We start from the raw sequence: 27,584 nt of genomic DNA on the forward strand, positions 1-27,584 counted from the left end.
TCGATTTCAAATGACCCTCTGCCAATGAACAGTTGGATCGATATTCCTTTGATTAGTAGATTCTTGGGTTGAATATCGAATCTTCAATATAAATAATTCTTAAATCAAAAACCCAAATGAGTCGGATTAGTGGTGACGTCTTGGATCATTTAAACAAAGTTTTGGGTTCAGGTCATGTGAATGAAAAAATATAGTTAAAAAGGGAGACTCCACTAAAATAACCAACTAACAAAGTCGGCAAATATTATGTATGCAATTCAAGTGATAAATAATAAATCGATATCACAATCTCCTATTATAATACCTCAGGTGCTAATGAAACTATTTTAGTGAAATTTAACTGTCTCAATTCTCAGCTACTGCGGAAAAAATTCGTGTTACTTTTTGGATTTCCTTCCTTATCAACGAGGTTCAACACAATAGAGGGAGAAACCATGGCCATCAAAGAAGCAATGGAAGAAATGATACAAAGAGGCCTATCCTATGTCATCTATGAAAGTGACTCAAAAATTGTAGTTGATGCTATCTTATCTAGACAAATAGAAATTTCTGAGTTTAGTACGTTAATTTCATATATCAAGTGATCTTATTATTGTTACATCCAAACTATGAAATCAAGTTTGTAAAGCAACAAGCGAATGTAGTTGCCCATTGAAATAACTTACGTCTCCATCTTCACCTCCACCCCCTCGCCACCCTCCCTAAAACCCGAAAAGAACACATTGGCGACTGAGACCTCCTTATCAACCGAAAAACTAAACAACTAATAACATTTCCGTCAACACACCCCCACTATGCCAATGATCAAACCAAAATGAAGTTTTCCTAGTAACCAAAAAAAATGAACTTGCTAACATTAATATTATTCTTCCAAGTATACTCATTAATTGTTCTACTTTTTTAACATAATTGTAGTGTTTCAATGCAAATTATAAGGTCATTTTAGGAATTTCAATAGAAATATCACATGAAATTAAGACAATGTATTTACTCGTATTTTCTTAATTGTGTTGAAAATTAAAGTGTCATTTATTTTTGCACATAATCTTTTAACAAATGAATCAATTATTATGTGCCCAAAAAAAATTTCTCGTTAATCCAAAAAAAAAAAAAAATTTCTCATTGAAAATTAGTACTACAATAAGTGGATGCGTAAAGTCAAACTTACGATAAAAAGAAGTGGAAGCCTGCCAATAGCACGAAAATATGTTCTCTGACAAGTCGTGGGGTCAATGTTTTGTTTTGAATAATTAGCCAAAATTTCAGTGTCCCATTTCATAATCTACCAAAACAAAGTCAACAAATTAGAAGGGGTCGACATAAAACCGCGTCTACTTCATTAAAAATAACGTTTTTCAGCAACTAAACAAAGCTTGTTTTTCTTTCTTTTCTGACAAAACATCATTGTAGAAAAATCGAGCTATGACTTTATGAGTTGTTGTATTGTGACATAGTTTACTTTGAATGGTGCAATATCTCATGTTTCATGGGTCTGAAGCTTTATGATATCACAAGTTTTTCCTTCATTTCTTATTCTATCTTGTGTGATTCATTTTAATTAACAGTATAGACCAATGAGAATTACATTGGTTTCATTTCTTTCTTTTATTTTCTGTTATTATTGCATATATCTAAGTATCCAAATCTCTGTTGTCTCTGCAACATGTCTTGTTGATCAACAATCATTGCTACTCCAATTAAAGAACAGTCTCATGTTCAAGCCAGAAAATTCTACCAAACTAAAGTTGTGGAATCAAAACATCGAATGCTGCAATTGGAGTGGTGTAACTTGTGACAGGGAAGGACATGTTGTTGGTCTTGATCTAAGTGGAGAATCAATCTCTGGTGGATTTGACAATTCAAGTAGTCTTTTTAGTCTCCAACATCTCCAGAAATTGAACTTGGCTGCTAACAATTTCAGTTCTGTTATTCCATCAGGATTCAACAAGTTGGTGATGTTAACTTATCTGAATTTGTCATATGCTAACTTTGTGGGGCAGATTCCTGTGGAGATTTCTCAGCTTACAAGGTTGGTAACTCTTGATATCTCTTCTCTTAGTTATTTAATAGGACAAGGGCTGAAACTTGAGAACCCAAATCTACAAAACCTTGTCCAAAATCTCACCAGTATTAGGCAGTTGTATCTGGATGGTGTAATTATAACAGCAAAAGGGCATGAATGGAGCAAGGCTTTGTTGCCGTTGCGTGGTCTTGAAGAACTGACCATGTCCAATTGCAATTTAAGAGGACCTCTTGATTCATCTCTGTCAAGACTAGAGAATCTATCAATGATTATTCTTGATGGAAACAATTTTTCATCCTCAGTGCCTGAAACGTTTTCCAGTTTCAGAAATTTGATTACTCTTAGTCTTTCTTCTTGTGGATTGACGGGTACATTTCCGAAGAAGATCTTCCAAATGGGAACATTGTCAATTATTGACTTAACGTTCAACAACAATCTCTATGGTTCGTTTCCGGAATTTCCATTTAATGGATCTCTCCAAACCTTAAGGGTAAGTAAGACAAGCTTCTCCGGAGCATTTCCATATACCATTGGTAACATGAGGCACTTATCTGAATTGGACCTTTCTAATAGTAAATTTAATGGAGCACTTCCCATTTCACTGTCAAGCCTCACACAACTTAGATACATGGATTTGTCATCTAATAGCTTCACGGGTCCAGTGCCATCACTTGGCATGGCCAAAAACCTTATCCACCTAGACCTTTCTCATAATCGTTTAAGTGGTCCAATTCCAACCTCTTCTCACTTTGAAGGAATGCACAATCTTGTAAGCATTGACTTGGGTTTTAATTCTATCAATGGGAGCATCCCTTCATCCCTTTTCAAACTCGCATTACTACAGAAGATTCGGCTTTCATTCAACCGGTTTAGTAAATTTGACGAATTTAATAATGTGTCTTCCACTGTAATTAACACCCTTGATTTAAGTAGCAATAATCTATCTGGGCCTTTTCCGAAGCCTATCATTAAGCTCCATTCACTTTCTGTCCTCGATCTTTCCTCTAACAGGTTGAATGGGCTGCTGCAGCTAGATGAGCTCTTGGAGCTTAGAAATTTAACTGCACTAGACCTTTCATACAACAACATATCAATCGACGTGAATGTTGCAAATGATCATACTTTCCTTCCCAATATTAGCACTCTAACTTTGGCATCCTGCAACCTCAAAACTTTCCCTACTTTCTTGAGAAACAAGCCCAAATTAACCATTCTAGACCTTTCAAACAATCAAATTCATGGAAAAGTGCCCAACTGGATCTGGAAGCTACAAAATCTTCAAAGCTTTAATGTTTCTCACAATATGCTTACTGGTTTGGAACGACCATTGGAAAACCTCACTTCCAACTTGATAGCCCTTGACCTTCATAACAACCAATTGGAAGGGCCAATACCTGTTTTTCCAAAATTTGCTTCCTATTTGGATTACTCAATGAACAAATTTGATTCTGTTATTCAGCAAGATATTGGTAACTACCTGACTTTCACAATCTTTCTCTCGCTTTCAAATAATAGTTTACAAGGAAGTATCCCTAATTCCCTCTGCAATGCTTCAAATCTTCAAGTGCTTGATATTTCGATTAATAACATTTCTGGAACAATTCCTTCATGTCTAATGAATATGACTCAAACCCTTGTGGTATTAAATCTGAGGATGAACAATCTCATTGGTACTATCCCAGATGTGTTTCCACCTTCTTGCGCTCTAAGGACTCTTGATCTCCAAAAGAATAACTTAGATGGACAGATTCCAAAATCTCTTGTGAAGTGCTCAGCTCTAGAAGTGTTAGACCTTGCTAATAACAACTTCACTGGCGAATTTCCATGTTTGTTCAAGAATATATCCACAATCCGTGTAATAGTCTTGCGCAAAAACAAGTTCTATGGTCCCATTGGATGTCCAAAAACCGATGGCACTTGGCATATGCTTCAGATAGTTGATCTAGCCTTTAACAACTTCAGTGGAAAACTACCTGGTAAATGTTTCACAACGTGGGAGGCAATGAAGCCTGATGAAAACCAAGCTGATTCTAAGGTAAAACACGTCCAATTTCAGGTTCTCCAATTTGGTAAGATATATTATCACGATTCTGTGACAGTTACAAGCAAAGGTCAACAACTGGAGTTCGTTAAAATTCTAACAGTTTTCACTGCCATCGACTTCTCGTCAAACCATTTTGAAGGCGAAATACCAAGACAGTTATTTGACTTCAAAGGACTCTATATACTCAACTTGTCAAACAATGCACTTTCTGGCCAAATTCCGTCATCTATTGGAAATTTGAAGCAGCTTGAGTCCTTAGATCTTTCAAAAAACTCCCTGGAAGGAGAAATTCCAAAAGGGATTACGAGTCTTTCTTTCCTATCATTCATGAACGTTTCTTTTAATAAACTTTCAGGAATAATCCCTGAAGGTACACAAATCCAATCATTTCCAGAAACTTCATTCATTGGTAATGAAAAACTATGTGGCCCTCCATCGACAAATAAATGCATCCGCGAAAATACAAGTGCACCAACAAAAGAATCTGTCATGAAATTTGACTGGCAGTATATATCCAGTGGAGTTGGTTTTGGAGTTGGAGCTGGACTAGTTTTTGCACCATTGATGATTTGGGAGAGAGGTAGAAAATGGAGCAATGATATCATTGACAAAATTCTAATGGTGGTTTTTCCATTATTTGGATTGGTCTATACTCCAATTGGCGATGATGAAGATGACACAAAAGAAGACTCAAATGTGACAGAGGACAGTGATTACAACGAAGAGGAAGATTATTGGAGTAATCCAAGGTTGTATTGTGTGTTTTGTTCTAAATTTGACAACAATAAGAAAAAGGTCATTCATGACCCTAATTGCACATGCTTCCACTCATCAGCAGGTTCAGATTCAACCAATTATTCAGATTCATATTCATCTTAGTCACATAGAAAAGATGAAAATTTGATGTTTTGTTTTGCTTTTTTGCTTGTATTTATTCTTTCTCTCTGAATCCATACATGTATATGTATTGTATATACACACACAAAAAATCATTCAAAGTGTTGCAATCTACAATCTATGAAGCACATACACAAACACCTGATACGACACTAACACATACATGTAGATACTCATAAAAATTTGAAAAAATATATGCAATTGAATGTAACTACATGTGTTAGTGTCACAATGGCGTCCCACATCAACAGGTGTCGGACATAGGTCACACCTTTAATCTAAAGTGTCAGTGCTACATAAGTGGCAACAAACCAATGAGAAATCAAAGCAATAATATAGACCATGATGTTGTAAACTGCGATGATAAAAATGGTTAAGAAATAAAGGCATTGTTCAGTCAGGATTTTCATCAAACAGTTGATAGGCATATCAATAATTGTACTAAGACTATGATTGATGGCATAACAGTTAAGAAATATATAAGTGCAAATGATATTTGTAACCTTTTGAAGACTCTCAGATCACAGATGAGAAATTTGAATTGAAAGGAAACTTTGCAATTGAGTATGTGGTGCTTTGTTCTTTGGCATTGTGTCACTTGTGATACAAGAAAGTGTTTCGAATATATAAGCATTTTTCTTTTACTTAAAAGTACACCCTCTTGTTTTACTGGTTTTACTAAAATATGTCTTTGCACTAACTTTTTTAACTTTCAGTTCACTCCATCCCCCCGTGACATTACATTATATATATATATATATATATATATATATAATATTGAGGTTTGAACTCTGGTCATCCCACTTATAAATTTTAAGGATGAAATTTCCGGTTATTAGACTTACACTATTTAACAACAAAAACATTCAGTTTACTCCTTTAGCATTTTTTTATTTAAATTTGGTCTCTTATTTTCTTTTTAATTAGCGTGAAATTCTTTCTATTTAATATTTAATTTGCTTTAGAAATGTACGAATGTTAATTTATGATTGTAGGTTTAGATAAAATATGAGATCACGTGTAGGCTGATTTTGAGCGTAAGATAATGAATAATTGATAAATCTACTACTAATATATATGAGGAGGGATCAAATTACACCAGTGTAATTTTTAAAAAGTTACACTCATTAATATCCATTGATTTTATTTTGATCTAATGACTATTAAAGAATCACTTATAAAATCAAATGATTCCATTAATAAATTAAAAAATCTCCTTTTTTTATTTTCTTACCTTCCTCTATTGCCATGATATTATTAGTTTTTTTGTTGTTACAAGTCCCTATTATTGGAGTTTTTCTTCTTCTTTTCAATGATACCATTGTTTATGAATAAATTTCGATGATGAGTTTGTACCAAGAAGAAGAGGAGTTGATGACCATATTATTGGAGTTACTACCACCAAAAAGAGGTACTAATATTTGCTAAAACAAAAGTTAATAATATTGAATTAAATAACAGTCAATTATATGAGTAATATCAAATACGTTAGTTTTACAAATTAAATGACATAAAATTTAATAGTTTCTTATGTATTTATTTATTTATGATATGTTAGTATATATTTTGTATTAGGCAATCACTCATGCAATGTAATATGAGTACAGATGTTCCTATAGTAACTCGTACAAATTAAAAACAATATTTAGCAGAAACCAAATTAGAAAAATTATGTCCAAAAAAGCACTAGTAGACACAAGTCAAACTCAGAAGAAAAAAAAAGAACCAAAGCTTGAGCAGCGTTGATGAAGAGTGAACAATGTCGAAGGTTGCAACAATTTTTTTTATCAGGATATGACATTAAAAAGGAAGGTAAGAAAATAAAAAAGGAAAATTTTAATTTATTAGTGAAGTCATGTGAATTTATAAGTGACTCTTTAATAGCCATTAGATCAAAATAAAATCAATGGATATTAATGAGTGTAACTTTTTAAAAATTACACCGGTGTAATTTGATCCCTCCCCCAATATATATATATATTTTAAAACTTGGTATCCGACCTTAGGACCGACTAATATAAGGGGATCAATCCTACCGCCCACTTGTGGGGGTCCCATTTAAAGCCATATTTTTTTTATGTTTGGACTTGGCCGACCCTGAGACCTTGAGAGAAGCATACTCCAAGGACCCAAACCAATACCACTAGACCAACCCTCGACTACTAATATATTAAAATCGATTACCACCAATAAATCATAAATCTACTACTAATAAATCATAATTTTGTTTTTTAAAGTTTTATAATAAATTTTCAATTAAATGATAATTTTTTTATGTTTTAATTCATATTATTTTTACAAAAATGATATAAATTTTTTGATAATGGGCTAGCCAAGTTCGATGGGCTAGCCCGACCCAGTCCGATTTTCGCACCGGCTACATGGACTTGGGATAAAAAGGCCCAATTGATTTGGGCCATGCTTTTTGAAGCCCGTTCCGTCCAAGCCCATCGGCTAATGGACCAGCCCATTAATCCAGCCCAATTTTGACAGATCATAAAGCTGAATGAGTAATATTGAGGCTAAATTGGTTTTTTTTTTGTCTATTCAAAGAATTAAGAAATAGATAAGACTAATAGGATAAGATAACCAAACAGAAGTACTAGTAATTTCACTTTCAAGCATGTTCCAGATTGTTTCTCTTTTCCATTTGTTTTATCATTACAAGATCCTTGAATTTCGTCTATAGCTAGAACACCTCAAATCAACCACGTATACCAATACGTGTTACATTCCTAATTTTGTCGTTGCCACGACACACTTTACCACTTGTCACACACCTAACCATTCTTCCCAAAAATTCCACACCCCATAAATCAATTATCACTTCTTCTTCTTCCCATAATAACGCAAAATCACACAACACATTCATCACAAAATCATAACAAAAAGATCAAAGAACCAAAAACAAAGCATAAACACACAAAAAAAATACCACAATATGGCTAGTGATGGAAGTGAAGAGTTCAAGTTGGTGTCACCATCAATAGCAAAAGAAGGAAGAATACCAAGACAATACACGGATGAAGGACAAGGAGCAAAGAAAAATATATCTCCACCTTTGGAATGGTACAACCTACCAAAAGGGACAAAAACTCTTGCAATTGTGGTGGAGGATATTGATGCACCCGACCCAGATGGTCCAATTGTTCCGTGGACACACTGGGTCGTGGTGAATATTCCTGCAACAATAAAGGGATTGCCCGAGGGATTCTCGGGCAAAGAGGAAGAGTTGGGTGGTGAGTATGCCGGGATCAAAGAAGGGAACAACGATTGGAAACAGCCGGGATGGCGCTGTCCTAAGATGGATACACATGGTCATAGGTTGCAGTTTAAGCTCTATGCTTTGGATGATGAGCTTCACCTTGGTAACAAGGTATATATATTTTTTTTTTGTTAATTTTTATGTTGTTTATATTGTTTGTGACATTATATATTTTTTTCGTTGAATATTGATTTTTTTTTTGAAAATTTGTTGATTTTTGAATATTATGATGGTGAAAACATGTTTGGATTTTCATTAAAAAAGTTTATTTAGATCATATAGTGAAATCCATGTAAAAAAAAAGATCATATGTGAAGTAATTTTTTTTCATACTATGAAATCAATTATTATACAAGGGCATTTCTTTTAAAAATTAAAATAAAAAAGATAATATGTTAAATCTTTTTTTTAGATACTAGGATATCAATGATTTGATTAACATATATGAATTCAATTTTAATAATATAAAGGAGCATTGTCTTTGAAAAATTAAAATAATTTTTTATTTTTGAGGAAGTTTTATGTATATAAAATAATATGATGAGAATACTTCATGTAATTCCAGGTCAAATGGTAATTGGTTGATTGCATAAACTTATTTCTTATTACTTTTCTTCCCTTCCAATTTTACCCTGAAAATTTCTTGAAAAATGTTAAATATTTTTACGTCATTTTATACTTATAAACTATACAAACTAGTTCAACAGCTAATTTTACTAAAACACTACAAATTCAATCAACTACCTTATTTACTATAACTTAAAAACTAGTTTATAAGCTATTTGCTATAAGCTATGTTATAAGCTATCCTCTATTTTTTTTACCAAAAAGAGAGCCTTACATTCATTTGAAAATTGATGTTTTCCTTTCATTTGGTGAATTAATTGTAGGTGACCAAGGAGAAAACATTGGATGCAATAGAAGGGCATATGCTAGGAGAAGCGACCTTGATGGCTACATTCTAATTAATAATGTGATGTAAAAACTTACCCTATATTGTACCAAAAAAGAAAAACTTAAACTACTAGTATACAATGTGTCTTTGGCTTATGTACCATTTTGAAATGTGAAATCCAATTAGAGAAGGACTTTATCAAATCCTACTACACTGTAGTTTTGTCTAATTGCAAATTTGGAAGACAATTTCTTGTGTGAATGATGTTAGCATGCATTTTCTTCTTATTTATATTGCTCCAATTATTAAGATTATGCCATATATGTATTACTCTTTTATAAAAATGATTATAGAGTATAGCGCTCTTCTAAATCATCTAAGGATCTAACTTAGTCACTAGAGCGATTAGTCTACATACACCCTATAATTTTATAAATCAAGATTAGTCTACATACACCCTATAATTTTATAAATCAAAAATTTCATATTGTTTCATTTAAAATATTGAGGTGAAGAAAGAGTTAACAATTTAACATTTAATTATTTTTTTATTTTACACACTTGCTACCTAACTTACGAGGGAGTAAAATTGAAAAACATAAAAAGAAATGAGAGTTACTTTTATCGTCCTACTGGTTTTCCAAAATTTCTGATTTTTACACATCCGCTAGCGGACGTAGCGGATGTGTAAAAATAGGACGAAAGGGTGGCAAAAGTAAAAGAAATATTCAATTATGAAAAAGAGTAAATGGACTACCTGAGTTTTTATCCTACCAAGCCCATATGCAAATAAACAAAAAAAAGAGTCCAAAATCAATCAAGTCCATTGGATTTTTGAATTGTGACAAAAAATTTCTCTTCTGACCCCACATTTTCTTATACATCTACAATTTCATTTTACCCTTCGGAGTTCGGAATTTAAAAAATTTGGAATACAAAATTTCGGTTTTTATGAACCGAACAATTCAAACTTCGGTTTTTAAAAACCACCTGCTAAAAACTTTGGTTAACATTAACCGAAGTGATTCTTCATCAATACACAATCAAAAATCCTATTAGAATCAAATCGGTTTTCATACACATTCAAGACTTGAAATCAAGATTGAAACATATGCTAAGGGTATCCACACGCATTGAAGCTCAATCTTAAGGTAAACATCGGTTTAAATTTGTTTTTTTAGCTATCTTAGGTGCTATTTTCGTAGGTATTCTGACACTGAATCGTTAGCACAAGAGAGGTTGACGGAATAGTGGGGGTGGTTTTTTGATGAACAAAACGTAAATGAAGAACAGGGTGGAGGAGTTGAACTTCTGTCCTGTTTCTATATTTTCTATATTTGTTAACTCCAGTTAACATAAACCGAAAAAATAAGCAATTAGTTTTTATTAACCGAAATTTTTAAACGATAGAAACAAATCGGTTAGTAGAAACCGAAAAATGGGAAAAAATGTCAGTTAGGGGATATTTTGTAGGAAGCGCCCAGAATCAGTAGGATGGCAAAATAAATCTCAAATCAAGTATCAAAGTGCTGTTTCTTTTTTACAAGAAAAGTGCTGCTCTTCGATCTAAGAAGTGACTTGGTGATTATATTTATAATTACTTGATTGACTTTTTAGTTTTATAAATTTGTATTTATTTAGATTTTCTCACAAATAAAATTTGATATCGAGTTACTTGTAGGTTTGTTGACATGAAAAAAAAAGAAGCTCAAAGTTTGATTTTATATTTGAGAATTAGTTATCCCAACAACCCAAACTATGTATGGCGTAGTATCTATGCATCCCTGATGTTTCAGATGTTGGAGGAAGTTGATGCCACTGTCATGTCGAAGACTGCTATGCTGCTCTGGCCTCTGTTGTGGAGGCGAAATAAAAAATGTTAGCATGAAAAATTCCAACAGTTTTCGATGTCATTAGAAGAGCGAATGACACATTGTATCGTGTATGAGTGGACAAAGGCGCAGCAGAAATTTTCGAGTGGTAGCAGGGATAACACTGTTTTAACGGTGTGCTATGTTGATCAAAACTTCTACTGCATTGGTGCATGTGTTTGTACACTCAAGGCAAGTTTCTCTTTCCTCTGAATTGATTTTCAAATATGATTATGAATTATGATTCGTATAGTTAAAACTTAAAAATCAACACATCCCTTTTTATTTCGATTGAAACGCTATCACTATTACTTCAAACTTAATAGAATGTATCTTTAAAATTCTAATACATATATCAGCAAAAAGAAGTAAACACAAAAAACAACATAATATGACTACTGACTAGTGATATCGCCACCTTAAAACTGTGTATGTTTGTCCTCTATCAGTTGCATATTCAAGATACATCCTTGAAAACATCCAACAAAGAGTTTTGTCCACAAGTTTCCAATAACTTACCCTCCATTGTTTCGAAAACGTGATAGGACTAATGATGATTCCGAGCCCAAAAACAAATCCCAATTCCACACTTAAAAAGTTTCGGTCATTTGAACAAATTAGTGCTCCACACGATGGTTGTGGATGCCAGTCCTGCCTTTTACCATCTAGTTTTTCAATCAATGGAGGACCATATAGCCCATCATTTCCTTCAAACGAAGATGCTTCAAACGACTGAAGTTGGGTACCTGTTGGAATCTTCCCCACCAAACGATTAAAGGAGACGTTCAAACAAGAAAGGAATGATAAACTTGCAATCTGCATAGGAATTTCACCAACCAAAGAATTATTTGAAAGGTCCAATGACTCTAACTGTTTTAGTTTTCCAATAGTCAATGGAATTTCACCGGAGAGAGCATTATTTGAAAAGTTGAGAATATGGATTGCTTTGAAGTCCATCAACACCTCTGGTATTGCTCCTTCAAAATTATTGGATGAGAAATCAATGGCTGTGAATATTCTTAGAATTTTAACCAACTTCACCTGTTGACCTTTAGTAGAAATCGTCACACTATCCAGATAAGAATAGTATATGTTTCCTGTGTGAATGAATCCTGGTACAACATGGTCTTCATCATGCATCATTTTTTCCCACGCTGTGAAGAATTTTTCAGGTAGTTTCCCATTGAAATTGTTGAAAGCAATGTCCACAATTTGAATCATTTTCCAAGGCTTATTTTCTAGTGAATGTGAACATTCTATGGAACCATGCAATCTGTTGTTCCGCAAAACCAAGACACTAAGTGTAGGTATGTTTTTCAAAAAGCATGGAAAGCCACCAAAAAGTTGATTTGATCCGACGTCTAATACCTCTAATGATGAGCAGTGAGAGAGAGACTGTGGAATTGGCCCATGTAACAGATTTCCATGGAAGTTCAAAGTGCTTAAGGCACAAGTAGTTGGAAACATATCGGGTATAACACCATTGAGATTGTTATTCATTAAATTTATTGCCATAAGGGTACTAGTCATTGTGATTAAAAATGGAGAAATTGTTCCATAAATGTTGTTGAAGGAAATATCAAGAACTTTCAAGTTGGAAGTGAGATTTTGCAAAGGTCCTTCCAAATCAGAGAGAAGATTGTGAGAAATATTAAAAATTGTAAGATATTGTAGTTCCCAAATCCAGTTTGGTATTTTCCCTTGAAATTGGTTATCTGAAAGGTCTAGAAAGGACAATGTTGATTGATTTGGTAAGAAGTTAGGGAAATTCTTCAAGTTGTTGGATGCCAAATTAAGAATCCTAATATTAGGAATGAAATTATTACTTATATTTGCAACATTCACATTGATTGATATGTTGTTGTGTGAAAGGTCTAGTGCAGATAATTTTCTAAGCTCGAAAATCTCATCTACACTTGGTGAATCATTAAATCTGTTATAGGAAAGATCGATGATAGAAAGGGAATAGAGCTGAGAGATGGGCATTGGAAAAGGCCCTGATAGATAATTATTACTTAAATCAAGGATGTTTAACATAGAAGAAGACACATTTATGAATTCGTCAAATTTACTAAACAGGTTGAATGAGAGCGAAATCTCCTCTATGGATGGGAGTGTAAAAAGAGATGAAGGAATTGCACCACTTAAATCATTATGAGAAAGGCCTAAAAAAGTAAGATGAGTAAGGTTTGACATTGAATTGGGAAGTGTTCCATAAAATTGACAGTTTGAAAGGTCCAATTCAAACAAGTTCCTCATGTTACCAATAGTGTGTGGGATTTCTCCCGAGAAACTAGTGAAACTTATCGACAAAGTATGGATAGATCCATTTAATGGAAATTCCGGAAATGAACCCTGGAGAAAAAAGTTGAATGATATGTCAAGAATAGTCAGTGTTTTAACTTGAAAGATCTTTTGTGGAAATGTTCCAATCAATCCACAATCTGAAAGACTGAGGGTGGTAAGGTTCTTAAAATTTGCAAATGTTTTTGGAACTGGGGATGAAAAATTGTTGCCATCAAGAATAATGACCGATAGATTCTCTAGTTTTGCTAGGGAAGAATCAAGGGGTCCTGAAAGATCACAATTATACATGCGCAACTCTTGCAGGTCACGCAACGGCAACAAAGCGTTGCACCATTCATGTCCCTGAGATGTTATACTTATATCATCTAGATACAATTTCCTAATTTTGGTCAGATTTTGAACAAGCTTTTGCAGATTTGGGATTTGAGGTTTTGTCGAGTAGGAAATGAACGAGAGATCAAGAGTTACCAACCTTGTAAGCTGTGAAATCTCAGCAGGAATCTGCCCTACAAATCCAGCCTGTGACAAATTCAGATATGTCAACTTCTCCAACTTGCCGAATCCTGATGGAATGGAAGAATTGAAATAGTTGTCATCCAAGTTCAGTTTCTGGAGATGTCGGAAACTAAAAAGACTACTTGAATTGTTAAATCCGCCAAGGATATGTTCTCCACTAAGGTCAAGACCAATAACATGTCCCTCATTGTCACAGGTAACACCACTCCAATTGCAGCAAGTAGTGGTTTTGTTCCAACTTTTTAGTTTTGTGGAACGACTAATTATTTCATGATTGATTGGAGAATATAATGGTTTTTGATCAAGAAACGTGAAATTGTTTTTTAATTGGAGCAACAAAGATTGTTGATCCTCAAGACATTTTGGAGAAACATGAGTGATATATATACCGTAGTAGCATATAAGGAATAAAGCTAATGTAATTCTCATTGCTGTTTCTAGTTACTCTCAGACACAATTATATATATATATATATAGTTGCAAATTAGAAGTCAAAACATTTACAGTTGCAAATTAACACACACTGCCGAAATTCAAGCGGGCAATAGGGACATTCTTCTACCTTTGAATATTATTTGCAATAATAAATAATATAGTTGCAAGTTTAGTTGGTTGAAGATGTTGGCCGTTGTTCACTCACCACCATGACTTCCTTCTAGTCAATTTTGAGAGGTAGTCTCACCTTTGCCATTCAATATTAGGGACCCTTAGTTATAAATAATATACATGTGGTGGTGAGTGAGGGTTGAAAGATTATGAATTTATATACTTAGATTATTGAATGAACAAAGCAACTTTTATATGTGATGATGCACCATAAACTAAGCTAAGTGCATCATATGTGATTGTTGCTTCTGTAGCAATTAACTAACGGAAACGGATTAAAAGCGGTCACTGACTAATGCAGTCAGTCAGATGCAGTCACAAGCTCTGAACAGTCTGATCAATATTAGACGGTTCAAATCTTTAGATAACTTTAAATTTTTTATTTAATACAAAATTTGAGATTAAAAATCTGAATTATTATCATGTAACAAACTATAACCACCTCTAACTAAATTTAAATAACTAGAATTATTATCATGTGATAGCCTTGCACAAGTTGAAGCTTGGTAAATGTTAATCAAGTTCAACTTTGACATGATAAATGTGAATGGCTTAGGCAGCAAGGACAATCTGTGAAAAAAAAATCAGCCATTCGTTTTTGTGATAAAACTGGTAACAACTTCATGACTCTAACTTGAAGTTTTTGTTGAACCAAGTTGCAATCTATTTGAAGATGTTAGCGCGAGCCCCTAATACTAAGAAACAAGAATAACACATCTAATCTGCCACAATAATTCGAAATGCATTAATATAACAAACATGTTACAATCATTATATTACAATCATTATGATAGTACAAATTAGTCTGCAACTACAAAATAACTAAGTTACAACTACAAGATTATCTATTAAGAAGTCGCACATCAGTTGCGAGATGGCCTGAATATGTGTTTATAAGTAAAAGGCAATCATCACCTTATAAGCCGATTTTGTAGGGTTGAGTTAGACCCAATACTCAATTCTAAAATCATCCCCAAAAAGCCAGAATGCATTAGCATCATAACAAACATGTTGAGAGTAACAAAGTTAAGGCTACAAGATGTGAAGGAGGATGGCTGACACTACATGATCCACCAGCTCAACGACGACGACGCTCCATAGCGTCAAAGCAATACATAAACAGCGTCCTTACCATAATCAAATTAATCTCCAACTTAAGTATTGTCCCTCCATCTACCACTTGAACATCATCTTAACCTGTTTCGCCAATCTGCATTTGTATTGTACCCATTTTAATAATTAAGGTACTAGCGCCTATCCTTATTAATTATGCAGTAGCAATTAAACATGCATAATTAATCAAGACATTGAGTTGAAGTGGTTAATGATGAACTCCTTCTAGAACGAATTGTTTGGAAGAATTCGAGTTCAATTATTGGTTAGACTTTACTTACCTTGCGGTTGAACTCTAAATTAATGGACCCCCTTCACCTATGAACCAGAGGATTAATACCAAAAGAATAAATTGAATATGCATAATTAATAATCTCAATAGTTTTTTTTTTCCTACAAAATAATCTCAATAGATTTAAAACTTTGTTCCAACAAATGGACAATAAACAGTTCGAACTCAAAACTTACAAAGCCTTTATCAATTTAAATTTGTGAAAGTGTTCCATAATATTCCATAAACTATCAATAATAAATGTCTATGAAACATAGCCAAACACATAATACACAATCAGACTTTAAAATCAATAACAAACACAGAAAGAGAACAAAGAGAACCTGCAACAGTTGGTGCAGTCTAAACATGTATAACTATTACTCCCAAAATGACACTACTTTATTTAAACTTAATAGAATGTATCTTTAAAGGTCCAATACATATCATCGAAAAGAAATAAACACAAAAAACAACATAATAGAACTAACGATATCGCCACCTTAAAACTGTGTATGTTTGTCCTTTATTAGTTGCATATTCAAGATACACTCTTGAAAAGATCGAACAAAGAATTTTGTCCACAAGTTTCCAATATCCCACCCTCCATTTTTTCCGAAACATGATAGGACCAATGATGATTACGAGCCCAAAAACAAATCCCAATTCCACACTTAAAAGCTTTCGGTTAGTAGAACAAACTAGTCTTCCACATGATGGTTGTGGTGGCATGTCCTGTGTAACATCTGGTTTTTCAGTCAATGGAGGACCATATAGCCCATCATTTCCTTCAAATGCAGATGCTTGAAATGACTGGAGTTGGGTACCTGTTGGAATCCTCCCCACCAAACGATTAGAGGAGACGTTCAAACAAGAAAGGAATGATAAACTTGCAATCTGCATAGGAATTTCACCAACCAAAGAATTGTTTGAGAGGTCCAATGACTCTAACTGTTTTAGTTTCCCAATAGTCGATGGAATTTCACCAGAGAGAGCATTATTTGAAAAGTTGAGAACATGAATCGCTGTGAAGTCCATCAGCACTTCTGGTATTGATCCTTCAAAATGATTGGATGAGAAATCAATGACTGTGAATATTTTTAGAATTTTAACAAACTCCAATTGTTGACCTTTAGTTGAAACTGTCACACTATCCTGATAAAAATAGTATACTGTCCCTGCATGAATGAATCCTGATAAACCATGATCTTCATCATGCATCATTTTTTCCAACGCTGTGAAGAATTTTTCTGGAAGTTTTCCTTTGAAATTATTGAAAGCTATGTCCACAATTTGAATCATTTTCCAAGGCTTATTTTCCAGGGAATGTGAACATTCTATGGAACCATGCAATCTGTTGTTCCGCAAAACCAAGACACTAAGTGTTGGTATGTTTTTCAAAAAGCATGGAAATCCACCAAAAAGTTGATTTGATCCGATGTCTAATACCTCTAATGATGAGCAGTGAGAGAGAGACTGTGGAATTGGCCCATGTAACCGATTTCCATTGAAGTTTAAAGTGCTTAAGGCACAAGAAGTCGGAAACATATCGGGTATAACACCATTGAGATTGTTATTCATTAAATTTATTGCCAAAAGTGTACTAGTCATTGTGATTAAAGCTGGTGAAATTGTTCCATAAATGTTGTTGAAGGAAATATCAAGAAACATCAAGTGTGAAGTGATATTTTGTGAAGGTCCTTCCAAATGAGAGAGAAGATTGTTAGAAATATTAAAGACTTTAAGATATTGTAGTTCCCAAATCCAGTTTGGTATTTTTCCTTGAATTTGGTTATGTGAAAGGTCAAGAAAGATCAATGTTGATTGATTTAGCAAGAAGTTAGGGAAAGTTTTCAAGTTGCAGGATGCCAAATTAATATACCTAATGTTAGGAAGGGAAATATGACCTACATTTGTAACATTCACATTGATTGATATGTTGTTGTATGAAAGGTCTAGTTTAATTAAATTTTTAAGTTCCAAAATCCCATCTAGTTGTAGTGAATCATTCAGCCTATTAAAGGCAATGTCAAGGAAAATAAGTGAATGGATCTGATAGATGGGAGTAGGAAAACGCCCAGATATATTATTGCTTTTTAAAGAAAGGGCTTTCAATACAGAGGAAGACACATTTATCGACTCGTCAAATTTACTAAACTGGTTGAATGGAAGCCAAATCTCCTCTAAGGATGGGAGTGTAAAAAGGGATGAAGGAAGTGTACCACTTAAATAATTATTAGAAAGTTGTAGGTAGGTAAGGTGTGTAAGGTTTGACATTGAATTGGGAAGTGTTCCATAAAATCGACAGTTTGAAAGATCCAATTCAAATAAGTTTCTCATGTTACCAATAGTGCATGGAATTTCTCCCGAGAAGCTTGTGAAACCTACCAACAAAGAATGGATAGATCCATTTAATGGAAATTCTGGAAATGAACCATGGAGATTTAAGTTGAATGATATGTCAAGAATAGTCAGTGATTCAATATGAAGGATCTTTTGTGGAAATGTTCCAATCAATCCACAATATGAAAGACGGAGGGTGGTAAGGTTTTTTAAATTTGCAAATTTTTCTGGAATTGGAGATGAAAAATTGTTACCATCAAGAATAATGATTGAAAGGTTCTCTAGTTTTGTTAGGGAAGAATCAAGGGGTCCTGATAGATCACAGTTATACAAGCTCAACTCTTGCAAGTCACGCAACGGAAACAAAGCGTTGCTCCATTCATGTCCTTGAGATGTTATACTTATATCATCAAGATACAATTTCCTAATTTTGGTCAGATTTTGGATAAACTTTTGCAGATTTGGGATCTGAGGTTTTGTCGAGTAGGAAATGAAAGAGAGATCAAGAGTTACCAACCTTGTAAGCTGTGAAATCTCAGCAGGAATCTGCCCTAAAAATCCAGCCATTGACAAATTCAGATATGTCAACTTCTCCAACTTGCTGAATCCTGATGGAATGGAAGTATTGAAATAGTTGTCATTCAAGTTCAGTTTCTGGAGATGTACAAGACTAAAAAGACTACTTGAATTGTTAAATCCGCCAATGATATGTTCTCCACTAAGGTCAAGACCAATAACACGTCCCTTATTGTCACAGGTAACACCACTCCAATTGCAGCAAGCAGTCGTTTTAATCCACGTTCTTAGTTTGGTGGAACGACTAATTATTTCATGGATGATGGGAGAATATAATTGTTTTCGATCAAGAAATGTGAAATTGTTTTTTAATTGGAGCAACAAAGATTGTTGATCCTCAAGACAATTGGGAGATGCATGAGTGATATATATGCAGTAGTAGTAGCACAGAAAGAATGAAACTAATAATGTAATTCTCATTGCTGTTTCTAATGACTCTCAGACACTATTTTAGCTTAATTTATATATATGCTATGATGCAAGCGGGCAATGGGACATTCTTCCATTGAATATTCTTTGCAATAATAAATAATATAGTTGCAAGTTTGGTTGAAGAGTTTGGCCGCCGTTGTTCACTCACCATGACTTTCTTCAACTCAATTTTGAGAGGTGGTCTCACCTTTGCCATTCAATTTTTGGGACCCTTAACTATAAATAATATACTAGCTTGCGGTGACTGAGGTTTGAAAGATTACGAATTCACTCTTCTAGAACATCTTTTACTCTGTGGTCTCTTTAATATGGTCTGTTTTTCAAATAATTGGTATGATTTCTTATACTATATATCAACTACCAAACATATGTTGCATCATATTTTTTTTTTGACAAACAACAACTCATATCATTTCATTATTCAATAAAGATGTAATACAAAGAGGCAACAAATCAAAAGTGTAAGTAGCGACTAGACCAAGAACTGGCCGCCCTAGGAAGATGATGAGCAACCATATTTGCTTGTCGTTTGATGAACTTTACCACAAAGTTGAAATTTAGAGTCAATACATTCTTAATATTACAAATTAAGTAGCTAAATTCAGAGTTACCACTACGTAAGTTGTGAAGTGCATCCACCACACTTTTCGAATCCGATTAAAAAATGGCATGAGTGATTCCTCTTTTATAACTTCAAGTAAGGCAATCAATTCTCCTTCGATTATGGAACATGTTCCTTGTCTCCATGAGTCCCGCCATCACAAATTGTCCCGCATGATGCAGACGTGTGGCTATGGACTTCCAGTCCAGCAGCTTGTCGAGCTTGTACACTATCATTACAAGTAAATAAAATATGCCATTCAACTTCATTAATTTTCTCACATGGTGGACATACCAATGGGCAAGGGACACACCTCTCTTGTAACAGAGTTTGGGTTGGAAGACACCTCTCTTATATTTTCCATAAGCACCTCTCTTATATCACTTATAGGTTAATGGGGGGGGGGGGGGGGGGGGGGGGGGGGGGGGGGGGGGGGGTCCTTGGATTTTGATCACTGCAAGGGGATGGAGGAGTTAGTGGTGCATCTCTTTCTTTTCTGTGATTACGTTGCTCAAGTGTGGAATGCGATATTCCATTGACTTGGTCTGGTGATTGTTATCCCGCCGAACCTCTATCTGCTTTTCGACTGTTTGATAGGGGCTGCGAATAACAAGAAGCTGAGGAGTGGTTTTTCGTTGATATGGCATGCTACGGTGTGGTCGATTTGGAATTTAGAGAAACGAGGTTATTTTCTCAAATGGTGTGAAAGATCCAGAAAAGGTGGTCAATGCGTGGTCAATGCGATTAAACTTCTGTCGTGGAAGTGGGGTTTGAGTCAGCACAAAATCCCGGTGTGTATGTTTTACGAATAGTGTTGGGATCCCGGGTTATGTCTTAGGCGTCGTTGATGTTGATGGCAGTTCTCTTAGGCGCTGCATTGGGGGAGCGTGTTTCAGGCCTCCGTTTTTGTTCTTCTCGGTGTGTTGTGAGCGCTATGTTTCTGCTGTTCAGTTGTTAAATTGGGGCTCTGTTTGTTGCCATGGTTCCTATTTTATTGTTTTGTTGTGCCTAACTTTGGGGGGTCTGTGGTGTTGGTGTTCCTATTTTCTTTCAAGTACTTCTTGTACTTGTGTGCTCTAATAATATTAGCCTTTTTCAAAAAAACACAGAAAGAGAACAAAGGAATTAGAGAATCTGCAACAGTTGGTTATGTGTAAAAATAATTAAGCTTAATTAACAATATATATAGTACTAAAAAGACACATCCTTCAAAGTTCCAAATTTCCAATACATATCATGAAAAAGAAGTTCACACAATAAACAACATAAATGAAACTAGGGGACCTTATTTACAAATTACATCAATGATATCGCCACCTTAAAACTGTGTATGCTTTTCCTCTATCGGTTGTATATTCAAGATATATCCTTGAAAAGAGCCAACAAAGAATTTTGTCCACAAATTTCCAATATCTTACCCTCCATTGCTTCCAAAACATGATAGGACCAATGATGATTCCGAGCCCAAAAACAATTCCCAACTCCACACTTAAAAAATTCCAGTCAATTGAACTAGCTAACCTTCCAGATGATGGCTGTGGAGGCAAGTCTGGCCAATAGTCTAGTTTTTTAGTCAATGGAAGACCATATAGGCCATCATTTCCTTCAAACGAAGATGCTTCAAATGACTGAAGTTGGGTACCTGTTGGAATCTTCCCCACCAAATGATTATAGGAGAGGTTCAAACAAGAAAGGAAGGACAAACTTGCAATCTGTGTTGGAATTTCACCAACCAAAGAATTATTTGAGAGGTCCAATGACTCTAACTGTTTTAGGTTCCCAATAGTTGGTGGAATTTCACCAGAGAGAGCATTGTTTGAGAAGTTGAGAACATGGATTGCTTTGAAGTCCATCAACACCTCTGGTATTGGTCCTTCAAAATAATTGGATGAGAAATCAATGGTTGTGAATATACTTAGAATTTTAACCAACTTCACTTGTTGACCTTTAATAGAAACTGTCACACTATCCTGATAGGAATAGTATATTGTCCCTGAATGAATGAATCCTGATACAACATGATCTTCATCATGCATCATTTTTTCCCACGTTGTGAAGAATTTTTCTGGTAGTTTTCCGTTGAAATTATTGAAAGCAATGTCCACAATTTGAATAGTTTTCCAAGGCTTATTTTCGAGTGAATGTGAACATTCTATGGAACCATGCAATCTGTTGTTCCGCAAAACCAAGACAAGAAGTGTCATTAAGTTTTTCAAAAAGCATGGAAAGCCACCAAAAATTTGATTTGATCCAATGTCTAATACCGCTATTGATGAGCAGTGAGAGAGAGAATGCGGAATTGGCCCATGTAATAGATTTCCATGGAAGTTCAAAGTTCTTAAGGCACAAGAAGTTGGAAACATATCTGGTATAACACCATTGAAATTGTTATTCATTAAATTTATTGCCATAAGGGTACTAGTCATTGCGATTAAAGATGGAGAAATTGTTCCATAAATGTAGTTGAAGGAAATATCAAGAAGTCTCAAGTTGGAAATGAGATTTTGTCTAGGTGCTTCCAAATCAGTCAGAAGATTGTGAGAAATATTAAAGATTTTAAGATATTGTAGCTCCCAAATCCAGTTTGGTATTTTTCCTTGAATTTGGTTATCTGAAAGGTCAAGACTGAATAATGTTGATTGATTTAGCAAGAAGTTAGGGAAAGTTTTCAAATTGCAGGATGCAAAATTAATATATCTAATATTAGGAAGGAAAACATGACCAACATTTGTAACGTTCACATTGATTGATATGCTGTTGTGTGAAAGGTCTAGTTCAATTAAATTTGAAAGTTCCAAAATCGCATCTAGTTGTAGTGAATCATTCAACCTATTAGAAGAAATATCAAGGTTATTAAGTGAATGGAGCTGAGAGATGGACATTGGAAAAGGCCCTGATAGATAATTATAACTTAAATCAAGGATTTTTAATATAGAGGAAGACACATTTATGGATTCGTCAAATTTACTAAACTGGTTGAATGGAAGCCAAATCTCTTCCAAGGATGGGATAGAAAAAAGGAATGAGGGAACTATACCATTTAAATGATTATGAGAAAGTTGTAGGAAGGTAAGGTGTGTGAGGTTTGACATTGAACTCGGAAGTGTTCCATAAAATTGACAATAATAAAGATCCAATTCAAATAAGTTTCTCAGGTTACCAATAGTGCGTGGAATTTCTCCCGAGAAGCTTGTGAAACCTACCAGCAAAGTATGGATTGATCCATTTAATGGAAATTCTGGAAATGAACCCTGGAGATATAAGTTGAATGATATGTCAAGAATAGACAGTGTTTTAATTTGAAAGATCTTTTGTGGAAATGTTCCAATCAATCCACAATCTGAAAGACTGAGGGTGGTAAGGTTTTTAAAATTTGCAAATGTTTTAGGAATTGGGGATGAAAAATTGTTACCATCAAGAATAATGATTGAAAGGTTCTCTAGTTTTGTTAGGGAAGAATCAAGGGGTCCTGATAGATCACAGTTATACATGCTCAATTCTTGCAAGTCATGCAATGGCAACAAAGCGTTGCTCCATTCATGCCCTTGAGATGTTATACTTATATCATCTAGATACAATTTCCTAATTTTGGTCAGATTTTGGATAAACTTTTGCAGATTCGGGATCTGAGGTTTTGTCGAGTAGGAAATGAAAGAGAGATCAAGAGTTACCAACCTTGTAAGCTGTGAAATCACTGCTGGAATTCGCCCTACAAATCCGGCCATTGACAAATTCAGATATGTTAACTTCTCCAACTTGCTGAATCCTGATGGAATGGAAGAATTGAAATAGTTATCAGACAAGTCCAGTTTCTGGAGATGTTGGAGACTAAATAGACTACTTGAATTGTTAAATCCACCAACGATATGTTCTCCACTAAGGTCAAGACCAATAGCATGTCCCTCATTGTCACAGGTAACACCACTCCAATTACAGCAATCAGTGGTTTTATTCCACATTTTTAGTTTGGTGGAACGACTAATTATTTGATGGATGATTGGAGAATATAATGGTTTTTTATCAAGAAATGTGAAATTGTTTTTTAATTGGAGCAACAAAGATTGTTGATCCTCAAGACATTTGGGAGAAACATGAGTGATATATATACTGTAGTAGCATATAAGGAATAAAGCTAATGTAATTCTCATTGCTGTTTCTAGTTACTCCCAGACAAAATTTTATATATATAGGTGCAAATTAGAAGTCAAAAGAAAAAAAAAAAGTTGCAAATTAATACATTCTGCCTAAATGCAAGCGGGCAATAGGGACATTCTTCTTCCATTGAATATTCTTTGCAATAATAAATAATATAGTTGCAAGTTGAAGAGGTTGGCCGTTGGTCACTCATAGTGACTTCTTCCATACAATTTTGAGAGGTAGTCTCACCTTTGCCATTCAATATTAGGGACCCTTAGCTATAAATAATATACATGTAGTGGTGAGTGAGGGTTGAAAGAGGTGATGATGCCCCATAAACTAAGCTAAGTGCATCATATGTGATTGTTGCTTCTGTAGCAATTAACTAACGGAAATTGATTAAAAACAGTCACCGACTAATGCAGTTAGATGCAGTCACTAGCTCTGAACCGTCTGATCAATATTAGACGGTTTAAATCTTAAGATAACTTTTAATTTTTTTATTTAATATAAAATTTGAGATTGAAATCTGAACCGTTCGATTTTGATCGGACGACTTTAAGAGCACCGTCTACATGACTGTACGAGTTTTTGACTTTACTGAATCTGAATCTATTAACTAACGTGTAACAAACTATAACTACCTTTAACTAAATTTATAACTAGAATTATTATCATGTGATAACCTCCTACAGTTTGAAGCTTGGTAAATGTTAATCAAGTTCAACTTTGACATGATAAATGTGAATGGCTTAGGCAGCAAGGACAATTCGTGAAAAGAAAAAAAAAAATCAGCCATTCGTTTTTGTGATAAAACTGGTAACAGGTTGTTCCATAAATTCTTGCTCAACTGGTAAAATTGCCGAAATTGTTAGGCCGGATGTCGTGACTCAGGTTTCGAACCCGGGATCTCAAAGTTATTTTTGAGTTTAATTTCAGTTGATTACCACTTCATCTAAGACAAAAAAAAAACCGGTAACAACTTCATGATTGGTCGTCCAAATCATCATCATAATAAAGATTTGAAGGAGGATGGCTAACACTACGCGTGTGTTTGGTTCTGCGGCGGAGAGAATTGATTTTGGCAGAATTGATTCTGTAAAATTGATTCTGGCCAAAATTGATTTTAAGCTGAAGTGGTTTATGTTTGGATATATTCATGAAAAAGTGAGTTGAACAAAAAATTTGAGTGTAAAAATCAATTCTAGAATCAGAAGCTACGATTTCTAGCTTCAAGTAGAATCAATTCTGGAGGCAAAATCAATTCTACTTTTGATAAATCAAACAAGTCAGAATCAATTCTACACGTCCAGAATCAATTCTGGATGCTCCAGAATTGAAACCAAACATACACTACATGATCCACCAGCTCAACAACGACGCTCCAAAGCATCAAGCGTCAAAGCAATACATAAAAACAGCATCGTTACCGCAATCAAATTAATCTCCAACTTCTATGAATGCTCTCTAGCATTTTAAGCCCAAGGTTATGTATTCCAAGCAACATCATGATTGGTAACATCGCTGGTGGAAAGAAGTTGGGCAACAAAAAAACAAAAACTGATGGAAAAAGAAGATGATGTTTTTACCAAAAAGCCCCTACTTTTGACAAAATTGTCCATTGTTGTCAAAGAAAGTTGTCAAGGAAGTTGTTCTGGGGTCCGGTTATTATACATAAACAAATACTTATGCACGCTGCATAAGTCCAGCCCACTAGCCGAGCCCAACACGCCTAGCCCAACCCATTCCTTCATACTAACCGGTTGTTCTGATAACATTTTTGGGATTGATGGCACAAAACAGTCAAACGAGTAAACTAGTTTAGAGCGTGTCCATTGATTTTTATTGATATTTAAGCTTTTATTTGAAGCAATCGATATTTAAGTTTATAATTATTTTAAATAAAAAAATTATTTAACTAAAATATTTAAAATATTATTAAAATATATGTGAAATTATTATTTTCTTTTTTGAAAACTTATTAAATCAATAAATTTGTTTTAGTAAAACTATATTGTTCCGTATATATTTTTAAATAAATTATAATTAATCTGATTTTTTTTAACTTAGTAATAGATTAATAGATGTTATTTTTATGCCTATTACTAATATTTATTTCACTTTTTTTTTTGTCAAGTATTTATTTCACTCTTTAATTCTATAAAAAAAATTATAGACTAATATTTCTATAATCATTTTATTGTTTTGGCTCTAATGCACTTTTAATCTCTCTATTTTCAAAAAAATGAAGTTTTGATTCCCTATTTTAAAATTCAACTTTTTAGACCCCTATTTTCATTTATTGAGTTTTAATCCCAACTTTATTTTGAGGTCAATTTTAATGATGTGTCTTTGTCATTAATGATGTGACACCATCTAGGTGGAAAAAAATTATAGGTGAACACTTTGGTACATATCAACATAATATGTGTATCGAATAATTCACCTAAAAAACACCGAAACTAAGACGAAAAATACTAAAGACTATTCAAGAAACCTCAATGACGCCATAGAAAAGCAAACACCAATAAACGCAACAAGAAAAATCAAAGACAAATCATTTAAACCGCGTAGGAGCACATTTTTTTCTTGAAAGCTTGAATAAACAATGGCAACTAAATATTGCATATCAATAAACTAATCCATGTTGGTTAGCGTTTCTTTAGAAAATTTAGTCACTTAAAGCAATGACCCTACAATGTGTTATGGAAAATATTTTTGCAGTTCATTTAGGTTATTTTAATTAATGATGATTTCCAAGTCTTCCATATATTGTGGTTTTGATCGGTTAATTATTCATTATTAGCGTGTTCCAACTATTGAGAAAATATGTTATTATAAACATAGGTGCATTGAACAAAAGACACTTTGGTTTTTTCATTCTCATTAAGTTGGGTAGAGATTTATCCATTATGATTATGACATAAATAAAGTTGTTTTAGAAATCATTAGAGTTTCCATTAGCTTGACCCATAAAGCATGAATTCATCGCATCATGGCATCATGTTTATATTGGTTATGAATTTCTAATATCCAACTCTCTTTCACTAATTAACATTATTCTCTTCCAAATTCCAATATAAAAAACAACATTATTTTGAGAGTTTTTTGGGAGCATGAGACCAGGTAGAAAATATGGCTTAGCAAGAAGAATTAATAAGTGTCTCACCTTGAAGCTATTATAAGTTATTTTCAACACTTGTTAGTTACGACTCTTCTAAACTCAAATATTAAGTTTATAATGAGACAAACAAATGAAATTGTTCATAATTTAGCTAGAGTGCATCCATTTTTAGCTAATTTCCATGTTTTTATTTTTTATAACAAATTTTATGTTTTTATTGATATTCCAGCAGGTATTCAGTCTATTATTGCAAATGAAACGAGATAAGTTATTTGATGTAAAAAAAATTGTAAATATAAAAATGACATATCATTCTAATAAATATAAAAATACATATATATTAATTTAACTTTAATCAAATTGAAAATTATAGTAAAAATAAAATCAATTTTTTTTGAAACAGAAAAATAAAATCAATTAAAAAAAATAAAAAATTTGTATGTATCTGAAGGTGGTTTAAATATATAATTATTATTAAAAATATTATTTAATAAATCTACTACTAATATATTAAAATCAATTACCACCGAAGTTACTAATTTATCCTTATTATTTTTAACCAT

General features: G+C 33.8%; 5 protein-coding genes across 5 annotated transcripts; 2 read left to right on the plus strand and 3 right to left on the minus strand.

Annotated features, from left to right (window-relative positions):
- The first annotated feature begins 1,283 nt into the window (after nt 1–1,283).
- Nucleotides 1,284–5,687, plus strand: LOC123919430 (receptor-like protein 7). The gene has a single exon (XM_045971348.1). The coding sequence runs from the start codon at nt 1,575–1,577 to the stop codon at nt 4,944–4,946; it is 3,372 nt and encodes a 1,123-aa protein (XP_045827304.1). The 5' UTR covers nt 1,284–1,574; the 3' UTR covers nt 4,947–5,687.
- Nucleotides 5,688–7,802: 2,115 nt separating this feature from the next.
- LOC123921932 (UPF0098 protein CPn_0877/CP_0992/CPj0877/CpB0906) lies at nt 7,803–9,438 on the plus strand. The gene is made up of 2 exons (XM_045974669.1): nt 7,803–8,340; nt 9,120–9,438. The coding sequence occupies exons 1-2, from the start codon at nt 7,906–7,908 to the stop codon at nt 9,192–9,194; spliced, it is 510 nt and encodes a 169-aa protein (XP_045830625.1). The 5' UTR covers nt 7,803–7,905; the 3' UTR covers nt 9,195–9,438.
- Nucleotides 9,439–11,204: 1,766 nt separating this feature from the next.
- Nucleotides 11,205–14,259, minus strand: LOC123881982 (receptor-like protein 7). Its single transcript, XM_045930751.1, has one exon. The coding sequence runs from the start codon at nt 14,245–14,247 to the stop codon at nt 11,398–11,400; it is 2,850 nt and encodes a 949-aa protein (XP_045786707.1). The 5' UTR covers nt 14,248–14,259; the 3' UTR covers nt 11,205–11,397.
- A 1,421-nt stretch (nt 14,260–15,680) lies between these two features.
- LOC123923750 (receptor-like protein 7) lies at nt 15,681–19,303 on the minus strand. Its single transcript, XM_045976475.1, has one exon. The coding sequence runs from the start codon at nt 19,145–19,147 to the stop codon at nt 16,295–16,297; it is 2,853 nt and encodes a 950-aa protein (XP_045832431.1). The 5' UTR covers nt 19,148–19,303; the 3' UTR covers nt 15,681–16,294.
- Nucleotides 19,304–20,856: 1,553 nt separating this feature from the next.
- Nucleotides 20,857–23,922, minus strand: LOC123923751 (receptor-like protein 50). The gene has a single exon (XM_045976476.1). The coding sequence runs from the start codon at nt 23,906–23,908 to the stop codon at nt 21,062–21,064; it is 2,847 nt and encodes a 948-aa protein (XP_045832432.1). The 5' UTR covers nt 23,909–23,922; the 3' UTR covers nt 20,857–21,061.
- Nucleotides 23,923–27,584: the final 3,662 nt, after the last annotated feature.

Source organism: Trifolium pratense, linkage group LG4 (assembly GCF_020283565.1).
Source record: "Trifolium pratense cultivar HEN17-A07 linkage group LG4, ARS_RC_1.1, whole genome shotgun sequence".
NCBI lineage: Eukaryota > Viridiplantae > Streptophyta > Magnoliopsida > Fabales > Fabaceae > Trifolium > Trifolium pratense.

Coding starts and splice junctions, on each gene's coding strand:
- LOC123921932 (XM_045974669.1), top strand. CDS start 7,906: ATGGCTAGTGATGGAAGTGAAGAGTTCAAGTTGGTGTCACCATCAATA. Junction 8,341..9,119: donor AGCTTCACCTTGGTAACAAG/GTATATATATTT, acceptor AATTAATTGTAG/GTGACCAAGGAGAAAACATT.
- LOC123881982 (XM_045930751.1), bottom strand. CDS start 14,247: ATGAGAATTACATTAGCTTTATTCCTTATATGCTACTACGGTATATAT.
- LOC123923751 (XM_045976476.1), bottom strand. CDS start 23,908: ATGAGAATTACATTAGCTTTATTCCTTATATGCTACTACAGTATATAT.
- LOC123923750 (XM_045976475.1), bottom strand. CDS start 19,147: ATGAGAATTACATTATTAGTTTCATTCTTTCTGTGCTACTACTACTGC.
- LOC123919430 (XM_045971348.1), top strand. CDS start 1,575: ATGAGAATTACATTGGTTTCATTTCTTTCTTTTATTTTCTGTTATTAT.